The 18,567-nt window shown below is 43.4% G+C and overlaps 2 protein-coding genes across 3 annotated transcripts in view; one reads left to right on the forward strand and one right to left on the reverse strand.

Moving 5' to 3' along the window:
* Positions 1 to 9,605, reverse strand: part of drc11 (dynein regulatory complex subunit 11) — a gene marked incomplete at its 5' end in the record, with an annotated part of 102,889 nt that extends 93,284 nt beyond the window's left edge. The window contains one exon of the mRNA XM_083758384.1: positions 9,579 to 9,605. Coding sequence (XP_083614510.1) covers positions 9,579 to 9,605 — 27 coding nt within the window. The remainder of the gene's footprint in view (positions 1 to 9,578) is intronic.
* Positions 972 to 15,592, forward strand: LOC310854107 (atypical chemokine receptor 3-like). Of its 2 annotated transcripts, none has more exons than XM_083758624.1 (4): positions 972 to 1,185; positions 10,677 to 10,948; positions 11,366 to 11,788; positions 12,437 to 15,592. In XM_083758624.1, exons 2-4 carry the CDS (start codon positions 10,742 to 10,744, stop codon positions 13,010 to 13,012), a joined length of 1,206 nt encoding a protein of 401 aa, XP_083614750.1. In that variant the 5' UTR covers positions 972 to 1,185; positions 10,677 to 10,741; the 3' UTR covers positions 13,013 to 15,592. The 2 variants fall into 2 exon arrangements, with proteins under 2 accessions (XP_083614750.1, XP_083614751.1); XM_083758625.1 differs by having other exon boundaries at positions 972 to 1,181.
* Positions 15,593 to 18,567: the final 2,975 nt, after the last annotated feature.

Raw genomic sequence — 18,567 nt, forward strand, 5'->3', positions numbered from 1 at the left:
GGGCTCGTATTAAAGTGTCCAAAGGGGATGGAAAATCAGACGTTTCCCACATTCTTCAGTGTCATTGTTCAGAGTGAAACCGCAATGAATCACTTGCTCCAGTCCAAAGCCTCTCGGTATCGGCAGCGATGGATTTTAAATGGGACACAATTTTTACTTAAGTAACGTTGAAAGTATACCAATAAAATAACCTATTGTATGTGTCTGAACTGGTTTTGTAATAATAATAATCAAAATCTACAAAGTAATTAAAGTTTTCAAATGGCCTAATTATAGAGTAAAAGTATAGCCTTTATACGATATTTCCCATGGAGATGGAGTTGTATAGGCCAGTGGTTCCCAAAGTGGGGTCCGGGGACCCCCAGGGGTCCTTGAGGGAGTTGGGGGTCCTGCAGCTAAATGATAGTTAAATTAACATTGATTTTACAATATAAATTGGGGGTCCCAGAGATAGAAATGCCAGAGATAGAATCCCAGAGATAGAAATGCCATTAAATGGGGGTCCGTATAGTGCATGTCAAACTGGGGGTCCTTGAAATTAAACTGGTTGAGGATCATTGCTAGAGCCATTAAAAAAATATTCTCTTATGGGGGGGTCCCTGGCATGTCTTTTCAAATGGGGGGTCCGCGGGCTAATTAGTATCAATTTGGGGGTCCTTGACATGAAAAAGTTTGGGAACTTTATAAAGGAAAGTTTATAGGTATTGGAAGTATAGGCCTATACCAATTAATGGACTAGTCTAAGGAGTGGGACGTGGAATGGAAGTATACTCCAGCAAAGTAAAAACATGCCTCAACATTCTACTTAAGTACATTATATAACAGGCTACTCTGGTAAATGTATGTTACTTTCCTCCACCACCACTATAGGTAGGCGTTTCTCTCTCTCTCCTCCTCCTCCTCTCTGTATAATAGCAAGTGCAGCGGGACGTACCAGGCAGAAACACTGACCGAGAGTCGAGAACTATACAACTCTCTCTCTCTCCCACCTCTCCCTATCCTACCTCTCGCTACATCTCTCTCTCTCTCTCCCTCTCTCAACTTACTTTTGGGATACGATTTTCACGACAAGAGGACTTTATTTATATCCAGGGATACCTTTTTTTGCCGAACCCAAGTGATCGACGTACAGACCGCACGTGCAGAGCGCTGCAGGATTAAATCAAAGTCACTTCTTTATTGCAAGTAAGTTTTTCTTTCTGCATATACATGTCATCGACATTTAATTAAAGCATGCACTGCTGTATAGGCTGGTATAGGCTACCTCACCTTCGCATGTAAAATCCTGGCTGCGTTAAAGCTGAAATCCATTATTTATTTGTATTGACTATAGCCTACAACGTTTTAACCAAGAGAGTGGTATAAATGTGGTGTCTCGTGCCGCGGGAGACCCGGGTTCGAATCCCGATTAGGATATTAATTTACAGTTATGGATCACATTTGTTATATAATGCAACTCAAAAACTACACAATGTAACCAAATGGACCATTAAGAGTCAATTTCGCTATACATTTGTACAGTAGCCTATCAGGGTTATAATAAATGGATACATTATTAACACTAATATGGTGGATTATTTATTGGTTCGTTTCATGTTTATATAGCTTGGCCGTTGGTTTTATTATTGGTTTTATTCTGTTGCTGCTGTGTCCTTTAAAAGCCACTGCAAGCGAATGTATAAGAAGTTCACTAGCACTGTAGCACATAATAGGCTATAATCGAAAGTAGGCCTATATTGTATTGCTATTAGCCTATAGTAGCACACTGTGATTGTGGAGAGAGACGCACAGGAGCCAGCCTGTCAGCAGCGGCATTGTAAAAGCTGTCGTGCGTTGTTTCACAGTTGGCGGTGTTGTGGATTAACACATACAACAGTGCGCTTTATCTCCAGACTGGACATGCATGCATTCAATGGGATTTTTAGATAACACTATGTCTATATGATTTATATAGATTATAGAGCGATGTGGACCTCAGATTAAACCACAAAAGAGTCTCATTATAGTTTGTTGCAGAGTTGTCTTATAGTGGGCTATCAATAACATTATAAACTATAACGTACTGTTATTTATATATAGGCTATTTCTGAGAAACTGCAAGTATAGGTAGGCCTATAGGCTGACTAACTTAACTTCTGCTCTGCTGCCATTTAAACCAGTGGTTTTCATTTTCGAATTTACAGTTTATAGCCCACAGTATAATGTCACAAGGAAGGACTCCCATATAAGTTTCACTCTGGAGGGTGAACCATTCGTATTCGTATACACTCTCAGAGTTACAGACGGACCTGGCTGCCTGTCATTCTCAGTTTGAGAACCGCTGATTTAAACCATTAGATTAAAGAGACGAAAGTTGCAGGATTTAAAAAAAATCCCCATTTTATTTCAGGTGTCACTGTGCGCATGCACATACACAAGAGGGAGGAAGAGAAGAGGTGGGGGGGTTTCTTCTTGGCTCTCAGAAGGACAACAGTGCTGCAGAGAATGGTAGTGAGTGATTCGAGAGTGTGAGATGAGGGGAGGAGAGGAGGGGGAGGGTAGAGATGGCTGACTGGAGCCATGAGCTTAATGAATGGGTATAGGAGGGAAAGAGAGGGGGGCTAGAAGAGAGAGAGAGAGAGAGTATAATGTGTGAACAGGAAAATGACAGGGTGGTTGACTGTATGTAGAAACAGCGAAGAGAACATAATTGCTGGCATATGGCAGTCATGTCAAATCCACAAACTGTTGCCTGCAGTAACAGTCAAAGAGTGAATAAAGGGCATTCTTCTCAATTGTTGTTCCAGAACCTTGTTTCATTCAAAAGCTTGTGCCAAAGTAAAGTGAAGATAAGCCGCAATTGTACATTGTAAGGTAATATGAGTAGTTCCTCCGTCTATCCGCATATAGACAGATCACAGTCCACACAGCGGCCAAGGAGGTATCTATCTCCACTAACCACTATCCATCAACAGCCGTGTGTGTTGGCGTGTGCTGAAGACAGTGAAAGGCACAGATTTCACATTGATCTGGATTGAGTGCAACAGCAACACGTACGTAGTTGTGTGGTAACTACAACCTGCAATCTATGTGTCTGTGTGTTTGCTCAACAACCAAGCTTCTGAGATTTATTATGTCTCATCTATCTTGGGCCAAACGTCAATGCTACTGGCCCCTCGGGGGCCAAGGATCAGGTGAAGAAGGGACCCTAAAGTATAAACACAACACAAGGTATTTACAAGAGAGCCCCGGGTGCTAGTTGTGATGCGTGGCGATTTATGGGAAAGAAAGCGTTATATGAATGTTCAAAATCACTGATTTAGATTGATTTCTTTAAGATTGTGTGTATACTTTAAGATAGGACCTGAAGTTACAGGGTGCAGAAAGTCATCACACTTCAAAAAGCACTGTCACAATGCACTGCACAATTAACTAAATCAAACATCAGTATACTATACACCCTCCTCAACAAGGCTTTGCATTATGCCGGGCAAAATAAATAATACTAACACACACCATGTCAGATACTTATGGTCCTTGCAGAGTGCAGACTGGTACGTTTTTCATAAAATGCACCAAAATGACGGAGAAGTGCAGAAAAACGCATCAGTCTGCAAGGACCTTAAACTGTCTGTTGTACAGTAGAATGGTAAAGACGTTCTCCCCTCCCGTCCATATGTCCTCTTCTCTCCTCCAGTGTAGTTTTTGGCAGAAAGTTTAGATTTTAGTTTTAGTCATAGTCTCTTGAATAGTTTTCATTTAGTTTGTCACATTTTAGTCACCTGGAATGTTTTAGTGTTAGTCTAGTTTTAGTCAACTAAATCTGCACACTCAGTTGGTATAGTTGACTAAAATGTATTTTGGCAGGCCTTGAGTGTTTTTTACACTTGATGAAAATAGCAGATCTACAAGCTCACAACACGTCACGCTGCGACACGTTGTGGGATTGTAGACCTGCTATTTTCAGCATGCACCCAAGTGTAAAATGACTCACTGGATCTCTTGTCCACTAGTCCCTTCCTACCATTTTAGTCTAGTTTTTATTTGTTGACGAAATTGTGAATATATTTAGTCTTAGTCATCATAGCTTTATGGTTTTCATTTAGTTTCCATTTTGTTTTCGTCAGTGGAAAAAGGTAGTCTTTGTTTTAGTCGACAAAAGCAACACTGCTCTCCTCTCCTCTCCCCTCATGTCCTATCCCAACTCCTCTATATCTCATCTCCTCTCCTACCTCTGACTCTCTTGCCTGTTCCCTCGTCTCCCATCTACTCTCACCGCTCCTCTCCTTTCCTTTCACGTATCCCCTCTCCTCAGTCTCCTTGGAACACCCTACCAACTGTCATTAAGACATGTGACTCCCTTGACTCCTTCAAAACCGCTCTCAAAAGGAGACCTATACGGACAACTGCAATTCGAATCTGAATTCCCCCACCCACCCCTTTTTTCCCCTCACTGTATATGTCCCCCCCCCCCCCCCCCCCCCCCGCTTTTTTACCTCCTTTATGATGATTTTTTTGGCTATATAGAAGTGTATATCTGTACGTCTCTAAATGTTATGATGAATTGAAAAACGGTGGACCCTATTCTAAACAAGTGTAATGCTTTATGGTGTCGTCCACTCTCAGTTAACAGTTTTTTTATTGAGTTGCTGTGCTTGAAATGTACAGTAATTCTGCAAACGGTTAATAAATACTTCAATCAATCAATCAATCAAAAAACCCTCGCTCTAAACAGGAAGGTGTGTTCAGAGCCATGAAAGGGAGAGAGCAGCTCATCCAGCTGCCTTTTGTTTGGGGATGCGTTCTCCTCCCCCTGGAAGGATTGCGGTGGTCCTCCCGGTGATTCTTTTTGTTGTGATCTGTTGGTGATTTAGGGCTAGTTTGCTACAGCTGTCCATCTGCTCGGGTTACTCCGCAATGCTCTTAGAGGCTATCTCGCTAACTTTGTTAGGGAGAGCAAACATCTGGCTAATTTTAAGTGCACATAAACAGACGAGACCACTTCTCTTTGATACCGCCAAATTCCCTTTGCTTTAAAGTCTCGATTCAGGGTGTATCGATTTTAAAGGGCATATAAGTATGTGTGGAGTTGTTTTGAAGCGGCCAGGCTGTATCATAAACGTGCACAAACATCATTTAAAAGCACTTCAGTTGGAGCCAGTACTCGCTGTTTTGGCTAGAGAGTGCACATACACTGTTGTAAACTAATTTAACCTCAAAGAGTATACAAATGGATCCAATTTGTTCCATTTGTATACTCTTCAGAGTCAAATGAACACCAAGGATTGTCACTGTGGAAAGTAACTAAGTACTTTTACTTAAGTACAATTTTGAGGTATTTGTACTTCACTTGAGTATTTTCAATTTCCAGTACTTTTACTTCTACTCCACTACATCTCATCTCAGAGCCAAAATTTGTACTTTTACTCCACCTACTCCACATATTCATGTGAAGGACCCCAAATATTTGTCCACCGACCCCCATCTGAAAATATGTTGTTCCAGGGACCCTCCCAGTAGCAAAGATTTTAGTTAAAAAACTTGCTCTGTAACAATATATATTCAAAGATTTCAGGCACATTTTCACGATTTTTCAAAAATAGCAGACCTACAAGTTCATAGTGCGGCACACGCTATGAGCTTGTAGATCTGCTATTTTTCAACAGCTAAAGCATAACATAATGCTTAGAACACCAAAAGGGGTTCCCGCCCAAAATGGGTTATAAGTCAGTGTCACGTTTTAAATCACTGCTGAAAAACAACCTATATTTTTATATATATATCAAGGCCTTTTCATAGCTTTTGTTGCCTCTTGTATTCATGTCTAAAGTATACCCCGTTGGCCATTTCCTTGTGTACCTTTTCATGTTTGCCGCTGTTGCCGTTTCTTTTTTTCTCCACCATGGCTGTATTTCATCTTGCCACTAATAAAGTGCATTGTAACGGTGTGTTGTTGAGCAGAGCTGTATAAATAAAGATCACGGTCCTTTGTATAACTCTGAGTGTACAACTGTAACCCGTCCTTAAGGGCCCATTTGGATACACGTGCACACTCAAGAGTTAAATTAACACACTGAGGATCTTTCTGGACAGTTAATCTAAGTAAGCATAAGCAATGTCATGGATTACGTTTAAGTATACATAAATAATGCATTGCAGACAGAGATATAGCTTTTTATGGTGGTGGTGGTGGTGGTGGTGACACTGGTATAAACTGACCTTCTCCAATTCAGAGAGTGTACAAAATTAATGTAACCAATACGGGTCCATTTGGTTACATGTGTACACTCGCTGAGTTTCACATGGTTAAATTAGCGCTGAGGATCTTCGTGTTTAAAGTCGACCTATACAGTATGATTTTACTGTTGAGTGTACTAACAATGATGCTATTTCTGGCCCTTTAGTTTAGACAGACTTTTCACCTCTCATAAATGGTGACGGCAATGGCCCCATAACATGCACTTATACATATCCGCCCTTGAGCCCTGAATGCACGCACGTACGCACGCACTTGAACAATGTAGTCATGTGACATGTCCACATAAAGGAGAGCATACAAGGACACAAATATTTAAAGGTGCAGTTAAGGTTACATTCACAAAATCATGGCACATGTCTTCATGATACAATAAGCATGCCACTCAGTACTCTATGGGTGTAAGTAACACACACACATGCATACACAAGTCAAACCCCAATTGCACAGCTGCATATGTGGGCATGCACACGCACACGCACACGCACACGCACACGCACACGCACACGCACACGCACACACACACACACACACACACACACACACACACACACACACACACACACACACACACACACAGTCTGTGACCCCGGGGCCTTGAGGGGACACCCCTGTCAGTCCCGCAAAGCATTCACAATGTCTTCTTTCTGTACACGAGCGAGGATGTGCTTGTGTGGTCGCAGCGTAACGCGCTATATAAGGTCACCGTGCTGCTCGTAAACTTGACGGCTGTACTTCAATCACCACCAGACTATTATATAGTGGTGTCACGGTTAACGTTTATGAGGGCTGCTCCCTGCATGTGGACACTTGATGTAATGATAATACCGACTGAGACATATTATAGAATGATTGTGTCAATATAATAAGCAGTGTGGAGGTACAGTATGTGCCAATGTGTGGGAAAATATCCAGTGTTTGTGTTTTCTATTAAAGCGTCAATCCGAAACTTATTAGAATGAATTATAAAGCGTTGGTTTAGCCAGTCTTTATGGTAAATAAATGCTATACAAGTAGTATAGGTGCCGTGGGTGGAGGTGGTCTCCCTTCTCTTCCATGGAGACACAGTAGACCCTGGTGGTAGAACATCCTACTTGGTTGACTAAGTATAGTATTGCCTAAAGCTCTTGAGCCCAATATCTCCCACAGTCAAGGAAGGATTCCCTCTTTGCACAAGCCGTAGATTTAAATGGTCTTCTAAATCCCAACATGTTTTCTGAAAAGCCCATGTTTCTATATCAGTCGTTCTCAAACATTTTCATGTAATTGGCCGCCATCAGAAAACATGTTGTTCCAGGGACCCCCCCAGAAGCAAAGATTTGAGTTAAAATCGTTCGCTCTGAAAGAATATATATTCAAAGATTTTCAAGCTTGTAGAGCTTGTAGATCTGCTATTTTTCAATAGCTAAGGTATAACATAATGGTTAAAACACCAAAAGGTGTTCCCGTCCAGAATGGGTATTAAATGAACACTTCAGGATGTCAGTGTATGGCATTAGCTGTAAACTTGGCAAAAAGTGATGTGTTCTGAAATGAAAAGGTATTAGTTAGCCTTAAGTGTTACAGAACCTAGTAGTCACACTGTTTGCTCATCAAACAACCACTTCAGATGTGCTTCAGTTAATCACGGCGACTACGCCAAGTGTGTTATGAACTGTACCCTTGATAATGGATATGAGTAATTTCCCTCTGTGGTTGTAATCTTTCCGCGGCTCGACTGTACGGGTGACAGTTCCGAGCGGTTTCCTAATCCCTGAACAAATTAGCTTTTTTCCACTTGGGTGCAGTTTTATGTGTGCCCCTGTCAGGAGAGGTTATACTGTACTTGGATGATGATACATTTAATAAACCTAGCAATGGGTCATGTAAGAATTGTTTTTTTTTTAAATACAACACTTCTAATCTTACGGTGGGGGAAATAATTCTGCTTGTGTATGTCGTTAATAATGATAAGTAAAACCAAAAAGACATGTTTTCTGTGGTGGATGAAACACAGACGTCCTACTTATATGTATGTATAGGTTCCGTCCATTAAACTAAGCCAAGCGTTCCATTATAACCATTAATAAAATGATGAATCTTCATTACAAGTTTGACATAAGCAGTGCATTAACGTGGAAATTGGAACCATTTTAACCCATTAAAACGCAGAAGTTGGACCCACACAGGAAACCTGTCATAACTTAAACCACAACGCTGTAACAATACATGACTGGAGATAGTTTGTCTTATTATAAAAGATTCATAAATCTTTATTATACCGGTACATATAGAAATAGTTTATAGTGGGCTGTCCACCCCCATTTGTAGTTTATTTCTCTCAATAAAGCTGATGGAGGGGGGGATTGATTCAGGTCAAGTTATACTAATGTTGAGCTTGTCAAATAATATATTACTCCTTTATCCTTTATTTGAGCAGATAAATAATTTTGTGATTTACGTCAAGTGAGTCCTGCAGGTCAAGAAGGCAGTATTTTTTTAAGTACCCCGTTATGGAAAAGATAATTAACGCAACATGTATAACACATATCAATGGATATAACAGAACAGCATTGAAAAGAACTTCAGAAGTTCATGATTTGAACTGTATCAGGGCCATGTGGAGCACAGTGAAACCTAGAAACATGTACTTTCTGGGTATGGGAAGGCGGACATCGTCCCCTCAGCCGTGGGCTGACTCAGAGCCATCTAATAGAAGAGTTACGACTTTGAGGGGGCAGAAACAGAGTGCTCGAGCGCTGTTCATGCAGCCTGCGGAGAGGGACAAGCTGGAGTTGGAAATGCATTGTTTTCAACGAGGGCAGTGCAAATAAGAGAAATTGTAGGCATTGTGTGCAACATGCCAACTGTTTTAAAGTATTGTACAGTAACAACTAAAGTCTCTGTAATGTTTATGTTGTACGATTACTATACAAAACAATCTAAAAGAAAGGGATTTAAGATCATTAAAGCTGGGCTGTTGCCTGAGTCCAATGCAAATTCTGCCAACTTCCGGTCCAGGACTCCCTATTTGTTGTCCCCATTCTCAATAGAAGTCTATGTAGGAGAGTCGTTACTCCGTCTATACTCTATGGCTCTGGACTGACTGGCAGTACAAACAGCTTATTTATTAACGGTTCATGTTAGCCCGACACGGCGCTCAAATTGGACCCATATGTGTCAAGTCAAGTGTCCTGTTTTTCAGGGGAGGGGGGGCGGGGAGATAACTCTCTTTCTGGCAGCAGCCCGGTCCTAATTCTGTCCGTTATTGATGGTCTGAGAGGAGCCGGGAGCCATGGGAAATGTTCTCTGTGTGATGAACAACAGAGAGAACATTCCTCAGAACAGCAGGCGGCCCACATACCCTCCTGCCCCGGCAGCACACCACCATGGTAGTAGACCATGTTTAAAATGATACCCATGGACCGGCCACAAAAATAACCGTGGTTGGATGTGCTGTGGGGAATGGCGGGGGAAATCCATGCATCTATTTTTGATATCCCTCTGCGGTCGATCTGGTAACTCAATCATGACCAGTTGGGGATTATGTTGTATCTCTGGTCCTGGTTATGGTTACATTCATTGAGGCGATGGAAAAGAGGTACTTACAAAAGGGGTAGTCACTGGCCTGACGTCGAAATTAAAAAAAAAATCTTCTAAATGTTTCTGTATCAGTGGTGCTCAATATTTCATGTCAAGGACCCCAGCAAAGATTTGAGTTAAAAACCTTCGCTCTGAAATAATATATATTATATACTGAAGGTGACCATGTGAGATGTTTTCGCTTGAATGAAAGTGATTAACAGCTAGCGACGTGATCGTCCACTTAATCCTTCTAAGAACAGCTAAATGTCAAGAAGATAAAAATAATGAATGAATGAAGCGATGGCTCCACGAGGACTCCGGCACATGTTCTCCACAAATAAACAATGGATGTTTTAGCAGTCAAAGCCTCCTCTGACATTTCAACAAACAATATAACCAAGATATGTTTACAAGAAATGACCACAGAGAGGGGTCTGGAGATGCGTGTAAGAGGTCGCGACCCCTAAAACCACAGTCCTCTGGCTGCTATGTGAATCCTCCCAGAAACACACACACACAACCCATTCCCATTTTTGGTTCTCAGTCCATGAGCCAGAGCTCCAGAATTGTAACGTTAATTATGAATCGTGTGGGCAAAACCATACCTAGATTAGATTGTTATCACCACGACACTTCCCCAGTTGAGTACTTACACGAAGACAACGATTTATTGTATTACGAATTTTACATTTTTAAATATGTAAATGAGGCATTGTCTGAGTGAAAAGAAGCACCCCCATGGTGTTTTTAAATAAACAACGGGTGTTTTACAGATAATGGTTTAATTTATGGAAAGAAAATAATCAGTTCCTGTCTTTTCTTTTCTTCACGAACGAAACACTAACCTTTGTTGTTTCCTCTTTTTTTGTTTTTGCAGACGGAAAGTCGTCTCCCGCCCCAACAAAAAAAAACTTTAGATTTTCTTGAACTTCGACCCCCACCATGCCAGCGGAGTCCGCCATGAGCCTCAACGACCTGACGGAGCTGATGGAGATGTGGGAGGAGCTAAACTTCACGGGCGGCGCCGGTGGCGGCGGCGAGCACCTGGACAACATGTCGCACCACGTGGAGACGTACATGTGTCCAGCGGGCTTCAGCCACGGAGCCTTCCTCTACACGCTGTCCCTCCTCTACGTCTTCATCTTCCTGGTCAGTTCCGGCGGCGGCCATTTTATACATTTAAGGCCTCATACACACACGTGTCAAACGCATTGTCTGCGTTTTTAACCCATTCTGGGCGGGAACCCCGTGTTTTTAAGCATTATGTTATGTTTAGCTATTTTTGAAAAATTGTGAAAATGTGGCGCAAATCTTTGAATAATAATATTATTTCAGAGCAAAATTGCTTCTGGGCCCTGGAGCATATTTTCAGATGGGGGTTCGCGGCCAAATACAGATAATTCCGGGGGTCTTTGACACGAAAGAAATTGAGCACCGCAACTGACATATAAACATGAGGCTTCTCAGAAAAAGACCTTTTTGTAAGAATTGTCCTCAGGTCCTTAAGCAAGTACTTTCCCCCCCTCCAACAACCACTGATGTTCAATGTCCGTTGCCTCCCTATAGGTGGGCTTGGCGGCCAACGCCCTGGTGGTCTGGGTCAACGTGCGCGGCTCCGACGCTGCCACCGCGCGCCGCCGCGGCGGCCACGAGACACACCTGTACATCCTCAACCTGGCCGTGGCCGACCTGTGCGTGGTGGGCACGCTGCCCGTGTGGGTCAGCTCGCTGCTGCAGCGCGGCCACTGGCCCTTCGGGGAGCTGGCGTGCAAGCTCACGCACCTGGTGTTCAGCGTCAACCTGTTCGGCAGCATCTTCTTCCTGGCGTGCATGAGCGTGGACCGCTACCTGAGCGTGACGCACTTCGGCGGCGGCGACGGCGCCAACAACAGCGGCAGCCGGCGGAGGAAGGTGGTCCGCAGGGTCGTCTGCGTGCTGGTGTGGCTGCTGGCGTTCGCCGCCTCGCTGCCCGACACCTACTTCCTGCAGGTGTGTGTAGCTTTGATGGTAGCTTCAGTATTGTATATTACAGTATGCTGTTTAGGCTGGTTCGCAGACTTGAGCTACTTTCAAAATGACCAGCTCGACAAGATTTTGTAATGTGCGCAACACTCTTGAAAACAAAGCATTGCATTGTGGGTTTGAGCTGGCAGGACCTTATGTTTTGATGTCAATCAATCAAGTCACCTTTTTTATGTTTTTTTTTGTGGCTTTCGCCTTTATTCTTTTTTTTTTTATGGAGGGATAGAAAGTAGGCTGACAGGAAATGGGGAGAGAGTTGGGGGTGGGGGGTGACATGCAGTAAAGGCCGTCGGGATCGGGAGTCGAACCCACAGTACACTGCCAGACTGGATTGCCAGCCAAGGTGCCTGGACCGCTGAGCCACGGCCCAGGCCAATAAAGTCACCATATATATATATATATATATATATATATATATATATATATATATATATATATATATATATATATATATATATATATATATATATATATATATATATTGGGGCATGTAATGTGGTCAACCTGCACAGCCTTTGTAATCTACTGGTAGATGGTTTAAAACTGATGATAGTTCTTACCTCGTGTTTTATCTTGCTCACTGTAAGTCTTGCTAAATGCCGTAAATAATTTCAGGCGGTCAAGTCCTACCACTCCGAGAGCACGCTCTGCCGGCCCGTCTACCCCTCCGACAACCCCCGCGAGTGGATGGTGGGCATCCAGATGAGCTTCATGATCCTGGGCTTCGCCATCCCCTTCCCGGTCATCGCCGTCTTCTACCTCCTCCTGGCCGGCGCCATCTCGTCGTCGTCTACCACCCCCGGCTCCGGCGACCAGGAGCGCCGCGTCAGCCGCAAAATCATCCTGACCTACATCGTGGTGTTCCTGGTGTGCTGGCTGCCGTACCACGCCGTCCTCCTGGTGGACACGCTGTCGCTCGTCGGCGTGCTGCCCTTCGACTGCCGCCTGGAGAACTTCCTGTACGTGGCGCTGCACCTCACGCAGTGCTTCTCGCTGCTGCACTGCTGCGTCAACCCCGTCGTCTACAACTTCATCAACCGCAACTACCGCTACGACCTCATGAAGGCCTTCATCTTCAAGTACTCCACCAAGACGGGCCTGGCCCGGCTCATCGACGCCGGCGGCTCGCAGCACAGCACCGCCTCCGAGACGGAGTACTCCGCCGTGGAGAGCAACGTCCCCCCGCTGTGAAAAAATAAACGACAAAGTTTGGACGTATTATAACTTTCTTCAGACACTCTTAACCAAAGCTTTCCTTGGGCCGGGCGCGGGACGGACGGCTGTAAACGTGTGGCCGACGTGTTAGAAATAGACTTGGCACCGTGTGTGAAATCCTGACCAAAATGTAAGCCTATACAGTAAGCTGTAATTCACTGTACCGCGGGAAAACAATGTTTTCACTCCTCCCCAAGTAGAAAAATGGATTGGACCTTTGGGGGACTGAGGGGGGGAGGCGGGCGTTTTTTTAAAGAAAGCACTTCAACCGAACTGGAGACATGGAGTCACCCCAAACAAATGGGGCAAGTGACACTGTAAACACATACTTGCGGACACATTCACACAGCCAAATACACACACACACGCATACGCATACGTACACAAACACACTCACGAAAGCACATAAATGTTCTGCACATACGTACTTGCACGCACACTTATGCACGCATACTGTATAGTCCTGTACATACACAAACAGTATCTCTCTCTCTCTCTCTCTCTCTCTGTCTGTCTCTCCCCTGTGCACGACTGCAGTCGCACTTGCAAGCAATGCATGGGCCTTCAACAGGGGGTCCGGAACCACTAGGGGGTCCTCAGAGTTACTACAGAGGGGTCGCCAAATTTCTGTGTGTGAGGATGTTTATTTTACGTTAACCACTTGAACCCGATAGGATCCTATTCTCAGGAGAACTTTGGCCCAAAATATCCAATCTACGAGCTTGTAGACTGTAGACTAGTCTATGTTCGGCAAAGAGGTTTGGTTTAGAGGTAGAAAATGAGCAGACTAAGTACAGAGTGAATGGTCAAGTTTACTAAGAATTGACTGTTTAAGTGGTTAAATGTCTGAAAATGAATGAATGAATGAATTGACATGAATCCAACGTACACTGATGATAGTGCTGTCAAACTATTCTACGAAGCCATCTATGACAAAGTCTCATAGATCTGCTTCATCCGTCTCTCAGCTAAGGGGTCGTCGGCCTGCAGTTCACTTCACACTAATAATACACATTCACACAAAAGGACACTTCCCCCCAAACATGCCCTGCAGGTTTAGTCAGTTAGACTGAGTCTCAACACTAGCCTGTGTTTAGCCAATCTGAGAACCCCATCGTCGAAAAATAAAGGAAAAACAGCTCCCTCTTTTCCTGAGTCAACAGTCTGTCTCGAGAGACTAGTGGTTAGCTGACAGTTGTGGGAGCAGTCAGTCAGTTATCATGGCTCCACTGCACTCCACACTTTTCCTATAACGAGAGACACACACACACACACACGCACGCACACACACACACACACACACACACAAGGGCCTGCCATTTAACCTCCACCTACGTATACAGCTGCAGGTGAAAAACCCCTCTTGTCAAACCACAAGATCCAGACCCGAGATTGTGCCAAACCACAGGCTTCTTACGACTCAAGTCAGGGAAGACAAATACATTGCGTAATTTATGTGTCTGCGGGGCTTGGGGTAAAACTTTTGGCTGAACCGCACCGTTAGCAGGCGAGTGAGGAATGTCATGCATTTCGGATCCAGAGGAAAGAGAAGCAGATAGCGATCAAACACTTTGAAGGCTCGTGTTAGCAGTTTCTTGGAAGAGGCAAGAACACATGTAGCTAGGGTTGATACTGCTACTTAATATACTCACTACCCATTTGAAATGTCCCACTCCTGCAGGCAATTCAATTGTGATATTCTTCAGGCCACAGAGCCGGTAATGTTCTTTAATTATTCAGCTATTGTGCACTAGAGTTTTGGCACATTTATGAAGGCAAAAAGGTCTACCAGTGGCTTTGTTATTATCCGATTTTTCTTTGCCAACAGTAAACGACACACCAAAACAAAAACCGTCTCGCCAGAACTGTGATTGCCTTCTACACACAGCGGTAGATCTTACATCACAGTCTCTATACAGACAAACCTCGATGAAGCCACATCCTTGTCGCTCCTCACCTATCAGCCAACAGTTGACCCTGCCGCCATGCAGTCTGCAATTTCTTAAAGATGCGATCCTTAAGTTTCACAGCTTACCCTGGATTTGACCAGCAAATTCCATATTTCTACCGTTCTTTCAAGATGAAATGCTCACTTGGCCAGGGGAGACATAGCTTCAGGCATTGCTACTTGCCATGCAACGAGACTAGTGTCCTATACTTGACACCAGGGTGTAAATGGAGGAGTAGGGGGTTGAAGTGGTTAATGTATGTTTTCTAATCAAAATGTCTTTAAAATAGTATATTCTGTGAATATGTTTATATCAGTATTTACAAGTGCTGTGATATTTGAAGTTGTCTGATGTGGCACGTGATGGTATTGATGCTGTCGTTTTGTGTTTTTATACAGATTTTGCATTGATGAAGGTGTTTTTTTTATGTTAATGTAAATAGTTTCCTTTTTTATAATCTTCTGATCGGGTCATCAAATCGTTTCCTGTTCCTTTTCTTTCCATGTATCGACAGACTTACGTGCGTACTGTAAGTGTACATTTCAGCTGATTGTTGTATTCCGATTCATGCTCCTGAGTCAAATAAAAAATGTCTAAAAAGCAAGCATTTTGTTTCCATGCCTCCTCAATCGATGTGCTCTTTGAGTGACTACGGTATGAGAAAAACATTTAGTTGATGCTTATTTGGTGATTGCTCTTTTCCAGGTATAAAACAAACAAATAACAAAGATAGTCCCTGTTGGCCAAAGGGCTCCATTTTCGTCACCGCTAAACCCCTTATCCCTAAACTTCTTTTTGCCTTTTTTTTTTACTATTTTGCTAAACATTTTTGAATAGTTAAAATGGCCAGTCGACAAGCTCACAACGTGTCAATGAAGATTGGCTAGTTGAACTATTCAAGAATGTTTTTTCAAATAGTAAAAAAGGCAAAGAAGTTTAGAGATAAGGGATTTAGCGGTGACGAAAATGGAGCCCTTAGGGTTCGACTTCATTCATCCTGCAATGTGCAATCTTAATGTACGAGATATCATCTTCAAAATTGGCATGTTCGCCTGAAAGTGGCCCTGGAGGCAAAGTTATACAGGATCTATGCAAAATAGTTAGCAAGCATGAATGTGTGCAGTGACATGGAAATCTCCAGATTGAAGTATGTGATATCTTGTGAATATTTCGGCCTAAAGGGTGGTGACCAGAAAGGAAATTAAAGGCCCCACAGGGGTCAACAAAATCAGCAGGGTTCATCTTTAGCGGAGCGTATTAAGTTTCACTGCAATCTACACAATAGATTTTGAGATTACGTTGGGGTGCCTGACTGCCTGTAGCTGAATGCAGATTCTGGTCATCAGAAGGTCGCCCGGCGCCGGTTCATCCAGTCAATGTGTCCCCAATTAACAAGACAGTTAACCCATTTTGGGGCGGGAACCCCTTTTGGTGTTTTAAGACACGAAATCGTGAAAATGTGGCGCAAATCTTTGAATATATATTGAACGTTTTTAACTCATATCTTTGCTTCTGAGGGGTTCCTGGAACAACATATTTTCAGATGGTGGTCGTCTGCAAATTACTGTACACATTTTTTGGGGTCCTTGACATGAAATATTGAGCACCACTGATAAAGAAACGTAGGTAATTCAGAAAACATCTTTTTAATTTCGACGTCAGACCTAAATGGGTTAAAGTGGGTTGAACTGCCATCCGTCACCCTTACATTCCTCTGTGGTAAATAAAATAAACCTGTGCTTCATTACCCTTCTCCTATATATATAGCTGGCCTTGCCAAGCTACAGCCATATATCTCCTGCATTTCCATTCCACACTCTCGTTTCTCAATAAACAAATGTGGAGAAACCCAAGCTAGTGAATCACTGCCGTCAGCGTGGGGCCACATGTGTGTTGGCGCAACGGTGTGAGCTGTGCTTACACACACACACGGGCATGGTGCTACTGTCAGAACATATCAGCTTTATACTCCCACTTTGAAAATTACAGTAAACGGGATGAAGGTTTGTTTAACAACTCAAAGGGATAGTTCACCGCCCTCCTCCCCCCCCCCCCCCCCCCCTAAAAATCGATTACTGACCCCATGGAGACTTGAATCCATGGATATGTATATACAGTATATATTTCCTAAGTCGATAATTTGACGACCATCAGTGGTTCCCTATGGAGTCCCAGTGTGTGTGTGTGTGTGTGTGTGTGTGTGCGTGTGTGTGTGTGTGCGCGTGCGTGTGTGCGTGCGTGCGTTGTCCTGTCGAGTAGACTATGTTCTATGATGGTGTGTCATAGCGAAAATAACAGATGCACACAACGAACACTTTGTGAGCTTTGCAGACCTGCATAATATATTTTTTTTTGTTAAACTGTCACAATTTCACTGTCATTTGTAGAATCGTCCTCAGGTCTAAATGGGGTTTAAAAGAAAAACAGAACAAGATGCTGACAGACACATTATTATGTGCATGTGCGTGTGTGCGCGCGTGTGTGTGTGTGTGACCATGACAAACCATTACGTCTTCTTGTCAGAGGAACATGTGTTGCAGAGCGGCCTGCTGTCTGTCTGTGGATGCAGCCAATCAGGGGCCACAGATAATCATCTGTCTGTGGGTGCATCCAATCAGGGTCCACAGATAATCACTACCAACTGCCAGACAGTGCATGCATGGTGGAAAAACAACACACAATTATTATTTTTTGCTGTATCAATACTGCAATTATAGATGTACTCTGTTACAAGTAGAAGTCCCGTATTGAAAATGTACAAAAGTTGAAATACTCTTTGTGCAGAATGTCACATTTCACAAGTTCAAAAAGTATATATTATTTTGTTGCAAATAGCCTATCTACCTATCTATCTATCTAAGCTCGCGATGCGACGCATTGTGAGCTTGTAGATCGGCTATTTTCAAGTGGCCGCAATATATACAGGCTGAAGTGTTCAGTGTGTTTTGTAACAATAACAATAAAAATCTACAAAGTAACTAGAAATTAAATGTTCATATAATTGTAGTGGATTAAAAGTGCAATGTTTTCGAGTGGAAGCACGTAGAAGTAAAAGTATCGAAAATGGTCAGACAAAGTAAAACAAAAAGCAATACCTCACAATTGTACTTAAGTACAGTAGGCTACTTGAGTACATGCACTTAGTTACCACACACACACACACACACACACACACACACACACACACACACACACACACACACACACACACACACACACACACACACACACACACACACACACACACACACACAACACAACACACACACACACACACACACACACACACACAGTGTGGCCTCTACCGTCTGCCGCCTGTGGAGATGAAGAGACGTCCCAGGTGCGCGCGGAACCAGCTCCATGTGTCAATGACAGACCTCTGAACCTCACCGCTGCCTCTCCCGACGCCACACAGGCGGAGCAGCACAAATTACACGGTGTGGGTAGCAGCACTCGACCCCTGGTTGCCTATATGGCTGCCTGCCTGCCTCCTGGACGGCATGGATTAGGAACAGAAAGGGGAGCTTCTTGGAGTCGCAGAGCGTTGCAGTGGTGGTGGAAAGGCCAAGCAACAAACAAAAC

Source organism: Protomyctophum parallelum (genome assembly GCF_964188405.1).
Source record: "Protomyctophum parallelum genome assembly, chromosome: 23".
Lineage (NCBI taxonomy): Eukaryota > Metazoa > Chordata > Actinopteri > Myctophiformes > Myctophidae > Protomyctophum > Protomyctophum parallelum.

What these genes read in the sequence shown, in the direction of transcription:
- LOC310854107 (XM_083758624.1), top strand. Translation starts at nt 10,742, where the DNA reads ATGCCAGCGGAGTCCGCCATGAGCCTCAACGACCTGACGGAGCTGATG. An exon ending in TCTACGTCTTCATCTTCCTG is followed by an intron (nt 10,949 to 11,365) that starts GTCAGTTCCGGC and finishes GCCTCCCTATAG; the next exon opens with GTGGGCTTGGCGGCCAACGC. An exon ending in CCGACACCTACTTCCTGCAG is followed by an intron (nt 11,789 to 12,436) that starts GTGTGTGTAGCT and finishes AAATAATTTCAG; the next exon opens with GCGGTCAAGTCCTACCACTC.